General features: G+C 40.9%; 1 protein-coding gene across 7 annotated transcripts; it reads right to left on the minus strand.

Moving 5' to 3' along the window:
* Positions 1-982: 982 nt before the first annotated feature.
* On the minus strand, positions 983-14,737 carry LOC111873124 (leucine-rich repeat-containing protein 49). Of its 7 annotated transcripts, none has more exons than XM_023867611.2 (8): positions 14,621-14,737; positions 11,407-11,550; positions 10,059-10,268; positions 7,950-8,228; positions 5,312-6,327; positions 4,241-4,614; positions 2,374-2,619; positions 983-1,340 (listed from the first exon to the last, which is right to left on the minus strand). In XM_023867611.2, the coding sequence occupies exons 3-8, from the start codon at positions 10,244-10,246 to the stop codon at positions 1,143-1,145; spliced, it is 2,301 nt and encodes a 766-aa protein (XP_023723379.1). In that variant the 5' UTR covers positions 10,247-10,268; positions 11,407-11,550; positions 14,621-14,737; the 3' UTR covers positions 983-1,142. The 7 variants fall into 7 exon arrangements, with proteins under 7 accessions (XP_023723379.1, XP_023723388.1, XP_023723343.1 ...); XM_023867620.2 differs by having other exon boundaries at positions 14,558-14,635; XM_023867575.2 differs by lacking the exon at positions 14,621-14,737 and adding an exon at positions 14,340-14,495.
* Between the last annotated feature and the right edge of the window lie 473 nt (positions 14,738-15,210).

Raw genomic sequence — 15,210 nt, forward strand, 5'->3', positions numbered from 1 at the left:
AGGTTCTCAAGGTTGTGGGTATGAAGAGTTCTATCTTCTGGGATAAAACATTGCACAGTTCATTGAAAGTCAACTGTCATTTTGGTGGACCATTTTCTTTTGACTCTGTATCCCCAGAAGACAGAGCTGTTCATAATCACTGCTACGAGAACTTTAAAACCCTACATGATCATGGAAAATGATAAATATAGGAGTATGCAAAGGTAAGTGGTCCCTGTACTTCATTATGAGTAATTAAGCATTCAGCCATGAAGATCTATGTTAGAGTAGAAGTACAACTCCACCATTCATGAAGTCAGTACTAGATGGAGAAGGGTGGTAAGCTTCATGCCTCACTTGCTTTATCCCCGAGTAAAGGGGACCCAGCACCCATTGGATAGGGGTCTGAACAATGCGCAGAAGAGGAAATCTTGCTCTGGCCATTCAGCCTGTAGCCTGCTGCTATACCGACAGGGCTACCCCGACTCCAACCAATACAATGTGCCAATTTAAAAACAAACTTTTCTAATTTATGTCTATTCTCATTTCTCAGCACCAAAATATCCCCCCTTCCTGCTCTTCTTATTGAAATCTGCTAAAAGTATATACATGCTATGTAAAGGAAATAAGCAAATAAATGAAGCCGGTGTAAACTTACATCCTAACTGCCCCTCCTGAAATATCTTCTTCAGTTTTGGTTTGGTGCCTGCAGAAGCACATGTTCAGCGCAAGCCACATCAAAACAGTCATGTGACGGCCAGGCGCAGTGTCAGGTCTGTGTCATGTGTGCGAGTTCTGTTCCGCTGCATCACTCTCAGCTGCATTCTGGTGTATGCTCGGTCTGCTCAAGCATATGCACATGCACATCATTGTGAACTTTATCATGTCACACACAGATGTGCCAACATATCATCAAGTCCCACTACTAATAGGTGCAAGAATAATATTAAAATGGAACTTAAATAAAGAGAGTTGGAGGTTGTGCAAAATGAACACATCTGGCTCAGGTTGAAGTCAGGTTCTTGTGAACACATTAATGAATCTTCAGATACTATAAAAGGTAGGGAATTTCTTGAATAGCTGAGCAAGTTACCAGCTTCTCAAGAAGATTCTGCTTCGCAGGGTTGGTGGATCATACAAACTTACAGCTGTTACTATCACTGTTACATTCTGAGACTTTGCATACATTTCTTCATATATGAGTCAAGATGAGAATAGTCAACAAGCGTTTCCTGCACCAGCTCAGCCAAGATGGCTGGCCATTCATGTTCCAACAGTTTCAACTTCTCAACTGCAGCACATGCCACTTCTATCAATGAACTCAGGTGGGACCTCCCTTTGTGCCGCCACATCATATCTTCCTGAAACACAAAGCAATCGCACTGTGGCATGATGTGCTGCAGTCGGGAACAGTCTGAAGTCCTCGCGAAGGGAAAAACAAAACATGGAGAAGTATGTCAGTATGGAATACACAATTCAGGAAACATACATGACAAATGAGGTTCTCACAGCCATGATATGAAGAGTACTATCTCCTTCCATCTTTACCCTACACTCAGTGAGGGGACAGTAGCTGCATCATCTCTGGTTCAGTTGCTGACAGCTTACAATGCTCCCTGGATTAAAGGGTGCCCAAGCTTAAGTGGGGCATAAGAGTTCAGATTCAGTGTGAACTAACCCTACTCGGAATACAAGTCTGAGAAATCTCCACATAGCTTTCAGTAAGAAAAAAAAAAGGGATACAAAATAACAATAAAGACGTAACTTTATAACATAAAGACTCAGAATAATCACAGACAGTATTGACGAAACAGAACCACTCTGAACAATATCTCCAATAGTTCAAATATGCTTCACTGCAAGACATGAAAACCCCGACCTCTTTGGTTGGCCCAAATGGAAATCGAATAACATCTCATAATCAATCAGACAAGTCTCTATACCACAGAGCAAGAAAACTCAAGAGATTATGCATAACATTACGTGTATGAAACAAACCCCAACTGCAATGTTATCCAATTATACCATACATGACTGAGAATATAGAATTGGGGCAACTGCAAGATGTTTCCTGATGTTTCAGAGGTATATACTGCCTCCATCTTCAGTATATTCCTCCAAAACATCAGACCGCTTCTACCAGACTACACATTGTCACATTCCAGAAAATAGTCTCTTCATTAAACATTGTTCACTGTCTTCTTCGATGTGAGGTGTAGTACTCGGGACCTGAACGGGCCTCCAACTCTTACCTTCAGAACAGAAGTGAATAAGCTTTGCAAAAAAAAAAAAAAATTTCAGCAAACGAATGGTAGCAAAGTAAACAGAAATGCTGCTTGCTCTTAGCACCAGTCCTGAGCTCCCTTCTGTATGTCATTACATCCCACTGTTTACCTGACAGAGCGTGCCCCTGTGCCACTGAAGCGCCTCCTTGGCGACGACACTGCGGAGCGCAGGATCAGCACTCCACAACCACTGCTTAGCATTGACAGGCTGCTGCTGTGGTGACATAAAGCGAGAACCCTCTAGGTGAAGGCGTCCCAAGAGAGGCTGTAGCAACACGTCAGGAAGTGAGCACAGCACGATGTCACTCAGTCCCTGGAACTCTGCACATGCAGCTGCTACCTGCTCATCTGATATCTGCAAAACAGTTAGGGAAGACAATCGCATGGTTTCCGAGACACAGCGCTAGAAGCATCTATATAACGAGACGAGAGGAACTGACATCTGAGGCTGCCACATTGGTAATCATTAGGGTTACAGACTTCTGGGAACTGCAGTAGATAAGTGTTAACATTTGGAGGGACCTGCAGCATCCATACTCAAGGTTACACAGAAAACAGAGACAGCATGTTTCTCTGGACAGTTTGTATGTATCTACTGAACTACAAGGCAACAACAAAATTTTTGGAAGGGCCACATGTGTGATTAATTGATCGATCCTTAGTTCAGTTATCATCTGCAAACAGGGGCTCTTACCTCCCTGGTACTACAGGGTTGGCAACTGCATTGTGACTCAGGGGTCACTCAACCAGCTGGATCTAACATATGCACTGTTACAATACAGCAATTCACAGCCAATAAAGGTTACAGACATTGTTTCAACAGAAAATATATACAAGACTTTGGATTGAACTGTAGCTTATGTAACAAAACGTCAATATCCACAGTCTGTCAATCATACAATTGTTTATTCACCATTTAACACTTAACACAACATGTTTCGGATATAGATGGCCATCTTCAGGTGTCTTAATGCATCCAAACTGTTACACTGCTCTGATGTATGCTAAAACCACACATTGCAGGCCACTTAAAAATAACACAAATAATTAATTAAAATCCAATAAAATTTTCTATTACAATTTTTTCATAAAATCCTGTTCCACCTCATAAGGGGCATTATCCACTTGTTTAGAGCTATGTGATTATTCCAGAAGGTTTGTTTCTGCAGCTTGTTTTTCTGTTTGTTAGCCCGCTGTTTTGCTTCGTCTGCTATCTGTAACAATACTGTTTCACCTGCAGAGGTTACACAAAATCAAATCAGAATATCATCACACAGTATGGAGTGTAACTACAGACAGGGTTTGGATTGGCGAATGGACTGACCACTTACACATACGACTGGGAACTACAGGCAATTACAGTGCCACCACTACCTCCACAATTCACAAATAACCACAGCACCTGCTAAGCCTTTTCCAGCCTGTTGTATCTTCATCAGCCGTTCCCTGGCAATGGCTTCCAACAGTGGAGTCTTCAGCTTCATGCACTCAGGTCCTATCTTCACAGTCTCCACTGCAGAACTCAACTCTCAACTGTCTTTGCCCCTTGTTTATAACATTTCACCATGGACCATGTAAAAACACCCTGTTTCCAACAGTAACTCTATTGCTGCGTGCATATTTGTCGCGGCGGGAATGTGTTTAAAGAGCCATTGTCTAAAAACGGTCATTGTCTACACAGTCACTACTTAGCAACAGCTCTAAGCGTCACAATATGGTAATCAATTCTGAGCATCCAAGAAGCTGGATAAATTTGACTCATAGCTTGTATAATTACACTATTTAGCACATATGGGCTGTAAGAGTGACAGAGAGAGAATGAAAAGAATATCTCTGCTAACCTGAAAATGGAGGAAGCAGGCTCCGCCAGAAAATTTGCAGCTACTCATCAAATTACACCATAATCTTAATGCTCATTGCCAAAGGAATCTCAGACACCATATAATATTGCTGTTTAATGTCTAGTCTCAACTTACCTCGACCCCATTTATAATCCTGAGCCCCCAGTGAGACAGTCTGTAAATGGTGTACTTCTGCCACTCCTTGCAGGTGATTGGGTTGCCATCTGATTCGATACAGAGAGAAGTCAGACCCTGAATGTCAGCCAAAGCATTCAGCTGGCCAACATAATGGATGTTCGTCTCTCGGAAAAGAAAGTGCTCCACGTTTGGGAATCGCTGCTTGATGCGGCCCAGAACTGGGATGATATTATTGAAATTGATGTAATTGAACTTGACTGTGTTCACATCTGCAGCTTTCCCAGAATTCCATGGCCGGTCTATGAAACGGAGGGCTCCCTGCCCGTATATATTGAGACACCGACCACATATCTCTACAAGGAAATCTCCTCCTGAAATCAGAGACAAGTAATTCAAGTGTCTGAAACCTCTTTCTGAATAAAACACATGTAAACTCTGCCTAAAGCACATCTGAGGGCATAACACACCTTCACTAGGCAACCTTATGCAAGGAAAGTCCTGTGCGCTCAACAAGATCTCTCAAATAGCAATTCTGGTTCTAAATGTTAATTCGAAAATAGAATCTTGTAATTTTTTGATAATTGCATAACAATCTACATTGCCATCTGATGGTGACACGCCCTCAGATGTCAGACCTGCACACGTTTCCTGCAAGTCTAGGAGCCACTTGCTTGCATTTGTTAACAAAATAACTAACAAATGATAGCAGGATGGACAGATAAAAAGGATAGGAAAAGAATACTGGAGAAAGGAAGGATGGAAATAAGCGACAGAGGAATGAGAGAACAGAGGTGAGTGTTTTAATGAGAAGGAAATAGAGGAAGGAAGGGGGAAAGGAATGATGAGAGGCCAAACAAAAAAAAAACAATAAGGGAGAAAGGAGGAAAGCAGATAAAGAAAAGGAAGACACAAACTGTACAGTAATAGCAATCTAAGTGACATCATGAAAATTTCCGATGCCATGGCGACATGGTATCTGGGATTTGTGCAGGCCTGAGAATGTGATTACATATAGCACTGTTTAACGATGCCTTCTCAACTGCCAGGCTTGTACCCCTGCATACACACCTTGCTCCCGCACCCTGCCCTGATGCATTGAGGGTTTATGTTGCACTCGTCCTGTAGCAGCCCTAGTCTGTGCCCTACGGGGCACATTCTTGCGGTAGTGAATAGCACTTTTCACGTTCCTCGGAACCTTGTTGTTTCCCTTGGCAACTTCGTGAGGAGAGGCAGGCTCTTCGCTGGACTCCAACTCTGAATGTTCACTGCTACTGCTAACATTATTAGTGTCACTACTACTACCAGAATCACTGGGCAGAGAGCTCAATGAACTGTCAACATTGGGTTCAACACTAGACAGACTATCACATCGTCTCATCGCATCACACTGTGCAGTACCTTCATTCACGTGACTTTCACCAATCTCCTGCGGAGACTTCCAGTCAGTCAACAGAGGAGTCAGAATAGGTGGGAGTCGAAAGAAATCGATGCTTGCTGTGGCTGATGATGCTGTCTGCTGGGAAGTGTTGGATTCTTGAGAGGCTGAGCGACTAGCATAACTCGATCGCTTCTTCTCCGATGCGTTCAACAGTGCTGGTCGAGCACTCCTGAGTCTCTTCCCCACATTGGCTACTGGTCTGTATGGGTTTGTAGAGATAGAAGAGGCAACACTGCTCACACCAGAGTCACTCTGAACATGCCTTTCATTCGGAACCTCAAAACTTTTATCACTATGCAAGTCTTTCAGAGAGCTGCTAAGACTGGTACTCGTGGAACACTGTGTCTGTGAGCGTAAGAGTTCCCAGTTGGTTCTGGCATTAGAAATTACTTTTTCTCTCCGAACATCGGTGCACATTTCTTTAGCGCCATGCTGGGACATGTGCGTTAATGCTTCCTTACTGTCTCGCCAAACTAGTGCAGCCTTCCTCACTGATTCAGTAACTTCCATGCAACTCAGCAGCTTTAAGTTGGGAAGATAAGAGACAAGGAATGACACGCAGTCCCCACCCAATGATACAGGGTTACCATCCACAGTGATCTCACTCAGCTGCGAGGCTTTCACTATACTGCTCATGTTGTCAACACTGCAACATAAGTTGTGCACTTGATTTCCTAACCATATCACTGAATACAGGTTTTGGAAGATGTCGCACAGAAGAAGAATAAACAAGGAACAAAACTGAGAGGACAAGGAGCTTTCTGATGTGGTCTGTGGTTTTCCTCATGACACAGTCAGTTCTGCAGACTATATAGCACTGAGTGATAGGACTAGGAATAATGCATTGCAAAGAATGGATCTGGAAGAAGGTAGCCAAGCCAAACAGAGATAGCAACCCAGATCTGAACCGAGGGCCTCCAGTGTTACAGGAACACCCGCCTGCTTGGTAGGAACTTTGAGAAGACAGATACAAAGAGGCCCGATCTTAGGACGACTCACATAAAATTTGGAAGGCCCAGACCATAATGGTTGGAAGACACAGAGAGTAATTTATGGGAAATTAAGTGAAGACAAGAAGGAAAAAGGTAAATAACAAGAGAAGAACGTGCATGTGTTGTAAAGGAGACAAAGGTTCTCAGAGGAACATAAGAAGCTATGGCATAAGTAATTAAGTAATTATAATACTACTGAGTGTAAAAACCATTTTGTGATATCCATGTATAAGAATATTAAAATACTGTATAGAACTAAATACAACAGAATGAAGATTCATGACTACTCAATTTCTGGCCACTCTAGGGCTGGATTTGGCCCATAGCCTAATATCTCAGTACCCCTGTTTCTGTATGACTAAAACTTACACTTGAATAAAGGAAGGCAACATGAAGCATGACACGTGCATCTACAGCGATCCTCACTAGGCGTGGGGGCTGAGGCACGCACCACTCACATGTACCATGTGGCATGAGGGGAAGAAAAGCAACGTAGACCATACAGTGGTGGCAAACGTAGCATAGCGGAAAATGGTTTTCAGTGAATGTGAATTATTTTGTTAAACATATCTCTACTTGACTCAGTTGCGAATTGTAGCAACAGACACTATGACGACACATAATAGAACATTCACAAATAACTACTATCTATAAAACAGAATCTCACATAAGCAGATTTTATATACTGCAGTTACTTGCTAAAACAGTACATTAATAATATCCTAGAACACATGAAACTTGTGTCTGAACCTTTCACACTAAATAAATAAATATATTTACAGAGAAAAACCACCCTGGCTCATGCTGGCTTCGACTCACATCATATATTTGAAAGGTTCAACGGACCTAATCAACCATTCATTTAGCCTCTACAGTATGATGTGCTCAGAACTGCATACACATGACTGAATAATGGCTACTGCAAATTCTTGAATTCGTGCAGTAGATAATAATCTCATTAAATAATTTATTGAGCATCCACTAAAAGAGCATAAGACAACCATCTGTGGATAAAATTAAATTCTCATACAACCAATTGGAAACTATAAAATGTCTCACAGACATGGCTATTTTAAAAGGGAAGTCAACCACATCTCAGGAACAATGTTAGCTGACAATGCATTAATTAAGACACAGTAAGCCACCTTCACTGGGATTACTCGTATAGGCTTGCCCATGGGAACTAAATGTCTGTTAATTATTCAGTGAATGTGATAATTGTTCATCTTTCTTCAAATTTATTGCCACCATGAATACTTCAATGCAATTTACTTACGTGTGAAGTTCATTGTTGCTGAGGAACAGCTTCTGTAACCGAGGCGTTTCTGCAAATCCCAACAAACGCTTTATCCTGTTGCGTCTCAGGTTAAGTTCCTGCAATGACTGCAAACCTTCGAGGTCAGATGAACCTACAATTCTAATCTGGTTGCCTGCGAGGTTAAGAACTTTGAGCTCACTCAGTGCTGACAACCCACTAACTTGTGTAATCTGATTTCCATGAAGATCTAACACTTCCAGTTTTGTCACAGAGTTCAGCCCCTCGATACGTCGAATTCTGTAATAGATATTTTTATAACAGCGAACAAGAGGGATGCCCTTCAGTAAACCACTTCACATCCATCAGACATGGTCTAATATTCAGAAAATGATATTACAGTCAAATGTGACTTTCGGTATAATAATTAAAAGAATAATAATTATAAACAGGAAGAAAAATATTATTTCAATAATACTAAATGATATGAAAACAACATACAGTGAGACTTCGATTTTGTGCTCTTAGGCTTTATGTTTTCCCAAGTTTACGAGGGTTGGGACTTTAATAGTGGCAACACTGCTGTAGAGACGCCATGCAACAGAACCAAATAATGTCGCTTATACCACACGTTAGTTACATACCTACCTTACCTCAGAGCAAATGTACTCTTCTTTCCCACGTCATGCACATGCGCAGTGACGAGAACAACAGAGCCTTGTGTCAGCTAGCGGTCTAATGTAGTGTTGTCACGATGTTTTCAAAATAGGAACAACAAAGTTGGATAGAGATTGAATGTGCCAGAGGCCGTACAGCACGACAGTGTCATCAAGGTCTTCAAGAGGCTTGCAGGGAATCTGCATTGCCTTACAGAACAGTGGCAAGGTGGGTAAAAGCCTTCAACAAGGGATGCCAAAATGTGGCAGACATGCATCAGCCAAGTTGTCCTAGTGTCCTATGTACTAGTGAAGAAGTGTATGCTCTTTCCGCATTACTGGAGAGTGATCGACACCATACGATACTTGAGCTGGCCCGAGAGACAGGATTAGCGCATACAACTGCTTCACATTCTGAAGGAATGCCTGGGAACGAGAAAAACTGCATCACGATGGGTTCCACATGATTTGATGGAAATGCAGAAATGGCTACAATACAACGCTGCTCATAACCACCTGGAGCACTATGAGCACGAAGGAGAAGCTTTCTTACACCGTATCATTAGGCTGGATGAGAGATGGGCCAAATCATACGGGCCATAAATGAAATGCCAATCAAATGAATGGCGTCATTATGGGTCACCACAAAAATCAAAAGTCCGTCAGAACCCCAGCAATGAGAAAGTTATGGTGATTCTTGTGCATGACTGTGATGGTGTTATCCTAACGCATACCGTTCCCCGACAGCAGACTGTCGATGCGCAGTATTACTGTTCATTTTTGGAACACAACCTGCGACCAGCTTTGAGAAAGCAGTGGCGACACTTTCTGCAGAACCCACCCATCATTTTGCAGGACAATGCTTGGCCGCATGCAGCGCACGCTGTGTCTGATCTGTTTGATCGATGGGGCTGGGAAGTGCTGTACCATCCACCATACTCCCCGGACTTAAGCCCTTGTAACTTCGACTTGATTCTTACGATGAAGGAACCACTTTGTGGCATTCGCTTCAGAACTGTTCCAGAGACTCTTCAGGCAGTAGACCATTCCATTCGAACTATCAACACAACAGGTGCTGCTAAAGGTATCCTACGACTTCTGCATTGCTGGCACTGGGTTGTACACAATGCTGATGACTACAGTGAAAGACAGTAAAACTTCTAAACATGCATCTATTTTGTATCAGTTATAGATATATAGTTGCCACTATTAAAGTTCCAACCCCCATACATATTTTTCAACTGGTCCTAGGAAAATACTCACCACAGCAATGCTAAATTTCAAGTGACTTCAAGTTTAACCAAGATTACATTTTTTCCCAAAATCTGCACTTCAGTTTTTTAATCCTTACAATTGAAATTGGGTAAGTGTGGTTTCTGTTTAAGAGAAATGTCAGGAAAGCAGAATTTTTGTTATTGGTGAAGTGACCCATAATAATATTACATCACAGCACACAGTGCCTTACACTGCTCACCTATTTTTCCCTACCAATAAGACACGAAGGTTCTCAAGAGAATCAAGACCTGTGATGCGTTCGAGTTGATTGTCGTAAATGTCAAGGAAGATAAGTTTTGTGAGTCCTTGCGTTGGCACACCATCAAGTCTGGTGATGAGGTTATGTTGGAGTGACAGCAAACGAACTCTCGTCTCACCTATGAGCATGGGGAGTTTTGAGAGCCCCCGTCTAGAAAATACATAAAAACTGGATGAGCAAAATGTTGAATTAACAAATCTCCTCCAATTAACTGACTGATAAAACAGGAATGGCTTTTGCAAGGACAAGTTTCCTAATGGTCTCACAGTGTACAGTACAAACGTCCCTGTTCAGAAAAATCTACAATGCACTTTCATAACAAATTTTGTTCTTCATGGAGGTTACTTCCATTGTTCATCAAATTTCATGGGCAATAATATCTTACCTTCCTTCTCTGTTGTTTCTTTTCCACCTCTTGTCCATGATTTAATCATTCCTTTCTTCCCACTAAAGCAAAATAAAACAGCCTCCTCATTTATGTTCTTTCATACCTTTATTTACTTTGTTTTCTTCTCCTACACTCCTTTCCCATCCAGTTATGTGTTTGCCCTGCCATCATTCCTCAGTTGCCTCACTATGGCAAAATACAGTTTGGGTCCCCCTTCCCCACAAACCAAACAACTCTGTATGTTACAGCACTCTGCAGTTAGTTCTTGCATGCATGGCTAATAAGTCTTGTGCCTTTACTGTGAAGCGCAAAGTTCCATGCAGGACACTGTCATCACAATCTGGCATCATTATTGTCAGTGCCTTCCTTAGGGAGTACATAATGAGGAAGTAACTTTGCCTGGACTCCAATCAATGAATGTAGCACCAAAATTAACAATTTTCCTACAGTTCTCTCTTCAAGAGAAACGTCTTTTCTCTTTAAGGTAGGCCGTACACCACCATGCGTCAAGACACGATGTCTACGACATTACGCAAAGAAAGGAGCATGGTTGAAACAAATGAGATTATGCAAACCACCACACACCTTTCTCAGTCATGATGCTGATGTCAGCTTCATGCTGACGAATCATGAATGAAGCGAGACTGTGTCTTTTGCCTCATGTCTTGATGCAGTTGGTGTGTGGCCACCCTAACAATTCCTTTTACACCATGCCATTAAGAAGAAACTGGCTGGGTCAGACGGACAAATTTATTCCCAAACCAGAAACTTATGTTAACTCAGAAAGCATTAGGACATGGTTCAGTACTTATCTAAGTTGACAGGAAGAGGGGGGGGGATAGTATCATTAATTTGTCAACTTGTATGGTACTCTTCACACGCTGTATTTTGGTTCATAACCTGTCAAGACAAATCCTATCGGGATTTCTTTCTTTTTCCTTCTGGCTCCTCAAGGCTTGGATCCTTCCACTAGGGCCTGTCTGCAGGAGAACACCAGAAGTTGGCAGCACTGCACCTGTGCTGCTGCAGACTGCGGAACTCCTTCTGAAAACAAAACATAACTTCCATATTCATCTTAGCTTATTTACTTCCTTAAGGACGAAAATAGGCTAACATCATCACCACAGTTGAACTGTTGAATCTACTGACAGAGTTTCATGAAGCTTCATGTGAGCATTAACCCCTCAACCAGAATCATCAGTACATCCTCGCCAGGCTGTGAGGTTCTCCGTCATTTAAATACCACTACAGTGTACAGCTAGCAGGGGTTTAAATGCTGACTTGAGGGGTTAAAGGGCACCCATATGCTGTACTCTTAATCCTTTATAATTTGTAATAACAACATGAGGGACTTGTGAGATGGGACTGACAGTAGAAGAATTTAATTCAGGTCCTCAAGTGATGTATCATAATTAAGCTAAAAAAAACATCCGTTTGCTGATATTATTTTGTGTAGAATATAAAATAACATTCAGCCATAACATTTTTTCTCTGTTGGTTTGAAGGTGATAACTTGATAACTAATAAATCACTGGTGCTAGACATCTGAAATTTTGATACAGTGAAAGACCATAAACATATTTATGCACTATGAAATACTGTTGTCAGTATTACTAACATAGGAGTCTGCAAATGAGTAGCAAGTTATTCACAGAAATAAAATATGATAAAATAACAACATCAACAGTAATGTGTGTAGGACTAGAAGTGCACTAAAATGTATGCTTTGCGAGTTCTGCTTGGAACATTTTGTTTGGAATACTGCTGCTTTTCGTATTTGGTTTTATGTATGTAGGCCTAACATGATGTAGCAAGGAACCAAAGGAAATTTTAGGCAATGCTCCATCAATGTTATATGGCATCCTATCATGCTCATGATGCTTCTGGAAAGTCTTACAGTATAACCTTGCAGAATTAGCTCGCATCATCAGACCGTTCAATAAACTGGAAGACTGAAAATATAATTTGATAGCCCATAATTGTAACTGATATTGAAATTCAGCCTTTTAAAGCACTGCGGTAACTATGTGTACCTTGTGCTACAGCTTCACACAATCTTAACACATTCAGGACCGGAGGGGCCAATTGGCCCTCTACGTTTCTATAGCGTTGCGGACCGGGCGGGCCAACTGGCCCTTTTCTGACGCATTATGTTGCAACCGACTATATCTCGCTGTGTGGCCATGTTGCATCATAACTACTGCGCAGTTGACCTCGAGAATGTTTGCTAGCTTAGCCAGTAACATGATCACGCTCATTTCCTGTCACACCCTAAAAAAAAAGCCTTTCTTCAAATCCAAGCTTCCACATATGAACTAGGAAGTTAGCAGTGCAACATGGATCAGAGACGAAAGCAGTTGCAGGTGAAGCGTTCTCTCAGAGAACAAGAAATATTAGATTTGTTCTCTGATGAGCTATCAGATTTTCCAACTGCTTCGTCTTCTGATAGCGAGGCCAGCCTCAGTGAAAGTGTCAGTGACAGGGCCCACAGGGCCCCCCAAAATATTCTGTCCAGTGAAAGTGAGAGCTCTCTTCACAAAGGGGAATGTTTCCAGAGATATCACACGCGCAAGCACTTCTAGGAGCTCTGGTAAGTGTTCTCCAAATATTTTAGTTCATAAAATTAATTAGGAGATTTTATATTAATTTTTAACGTGAACAGTGCACAAGTTAGGGTGCTAGGCTTAAAAACCCCGGTCCCCAGGGTGATTTAAATATTTAAAGAACCGGTCCACAATGTGTTAACCTCAGCACTAGACAGCGATGAGTAATTTGCTTTAAGCCCTGACTGCTAGAATGAAACACTGATTCTTTGTCCATCCAGAACATAACCTGGTCAATACACAACCTTATTTAACATTAAAATACTCTGGATTTTAACCTCTGTGTGCATATACATATTCTGCATGCTTCTTATAATAAACAGCTATTACTTCAATAAACAGTATTAACCTACTGGTTTTTGCAATGGAGACAAAATATTTTTCTGTGAGGTATAAACAGAATGGTGAAGTATAATTTTGAGGAAATATTTCATGCATTAAAGGATTCTGATAATATTCTCATTTACTGTATTGAAGTTATATTCTTCAAATTTATGATCAGAACTTTCGTTCATTTTTCCTAAGCCTATTAACAATATATGTGCTTTCATGAAGCCTGCACAAAATTAAATTTTCTAATATCCAAGAGGATGACAGAACTCCACAACATACTTCTTTGTATGCTATTTATTTATGTATTTATGTTTTACTTCACGATGCTGTCAGTGGCTCAGTGTGTAAAGTTCTGAATGGTAATGTGGATACTGAATAACAAATCAGAAAGAATGTGGAGTGATCATGGACTAATTTCTGGTACTAACATGCCATTTGCCTGGTAGGACAGAGAAAACCCACAGACAAACCACACTAAATAGAGCTGGCAGAAATTTGAAGCGAGCAGCTCCTCAATACAATTCAAAAACGTTACCTACTGCATCAATCTGTTTTTGTTATGAAGAAACTGGATATATATCAGGGTCTTTATCCATCTCTCCTACTGCAGACACAATCCTCTGCTTCATGCATTATTTTGAATTTTTAAAGCAAATAATGGAAATATGAAATGATTTTATTACATTATAAAATACTAGGGTATTTTAAATTACGCCTACAACAATATTAGAAATATTGGTTAGAAGGAATAAACAAAAACTATTACGAAATATATTTCTGCAACAATTAAACTGTACACTGTGTTCCCGCAATTCGGTGCGCTTTGTACCCAGAGAGAACTACATATCATGCATATTCAAACATAGGATCATAACAATTCAGATGTCGAAATCACACCGAATTTCCTCCATTATCATCACATTAAAGACTGCTTGTTCCGGTAAGTTGCATTAATTTGCATTTACGTGCCACTCTGAATCACCACGAAAATGAAATAACTGTAATAACTATTAATGTAGTGATGGATACAATTAATTGACAACTATCGAAAAGATCGACTGTTGCAACAAATCTAAAAACTCGACTATTTTAATATGACAGAAATATTCATTTACATCTTTGCTGTGTACCATACAAAACCATATGAAAATCAAGAGATAACTATAAGAACCACTGACCCGTCTAAATAAAACCGTTCTCAAAGAACAGTGTTATATGAAATAACTAGACAATTCCAGAATTATCTTTAGAACGGTTTTGTTATGATTAGTTCAGTGCACATTTTTTTTAAGAACGCTGCCCGACTCGGACCGTTGGCCAACGAAACAATGAGGTTGGGAGGCACACCAAGGAAACTGACAACCGCAACGCAACCGCAATTTCCGAGAACTGTTGTTAGCCTGAGTTGAACACATGTTGCTGAAATGTAACGCAGTTTCGTCAATTTGCGCTGCTATGTTCAGTAACATGTGTACAAATCAAGCTGATAACAATTCTCGGAAAATGCGGTTGCGTTGCGGTTGCTAGTTGCTAGTTGAATCAGGTTTTGATCGGGTATAGCCGTTCCCAAATAACTGAACTGTACCACATTTTCAAAACGCTAGTTTCCTATCGTTATGTAACATATTAACATTAATTGGAGTGTGTACATATGGGGTTGATGAAATTAAATATTACAATGAATATGCGATAGTGCCAATTACAAGATAAAAGTATCTGGAAAATTCCATGTATCTTTTTTTTTGTCATGACGTAAACTGACGTCAGC

This window comes from Cryptotermes secundus, unplaced genomic scaffold (genome assembly GCF_002891405.2).
Source record: "Cryptotermes secundus unplaced genomic scaffold, Csec_1.0 scaffold1269, whole genome shotgun sequence".
Lineage (NCBI taxonomy): Eukaryota > Metazoa > Arthropoda > Insecta > Blattodea > Kalotermitidae > Cryptotermes > Cryptotermes secundus.

What these genes read in the sequence shown, in the direction of transcription:
- LOC111873124 (XM_023867558.2), bottom strand. Translation starts at nt 14,292, where the DNA reads ATGATATGTAGTTCTCTCTGGGTACAAAGCGCACCGAATTGCGGGAAC. An exon ending in GATAGGATTTGTCTTGACAG is followed by an intron (nt 10,269 to 11,406) that starts GTTATGAACCAA and finishes TGTATTTTCTAG; the next exon opens with ACGGGGGCTCTCAAAACTCC. An exon ending in AGCAACAATGAACTTCACAC is followed by an intron (nt 6,328 to 7,949) that starts GTAAGTAAATTG and finishes CTTATGTTGCAG; the next exon opens with TGTTGACAACATGAGCAGTA.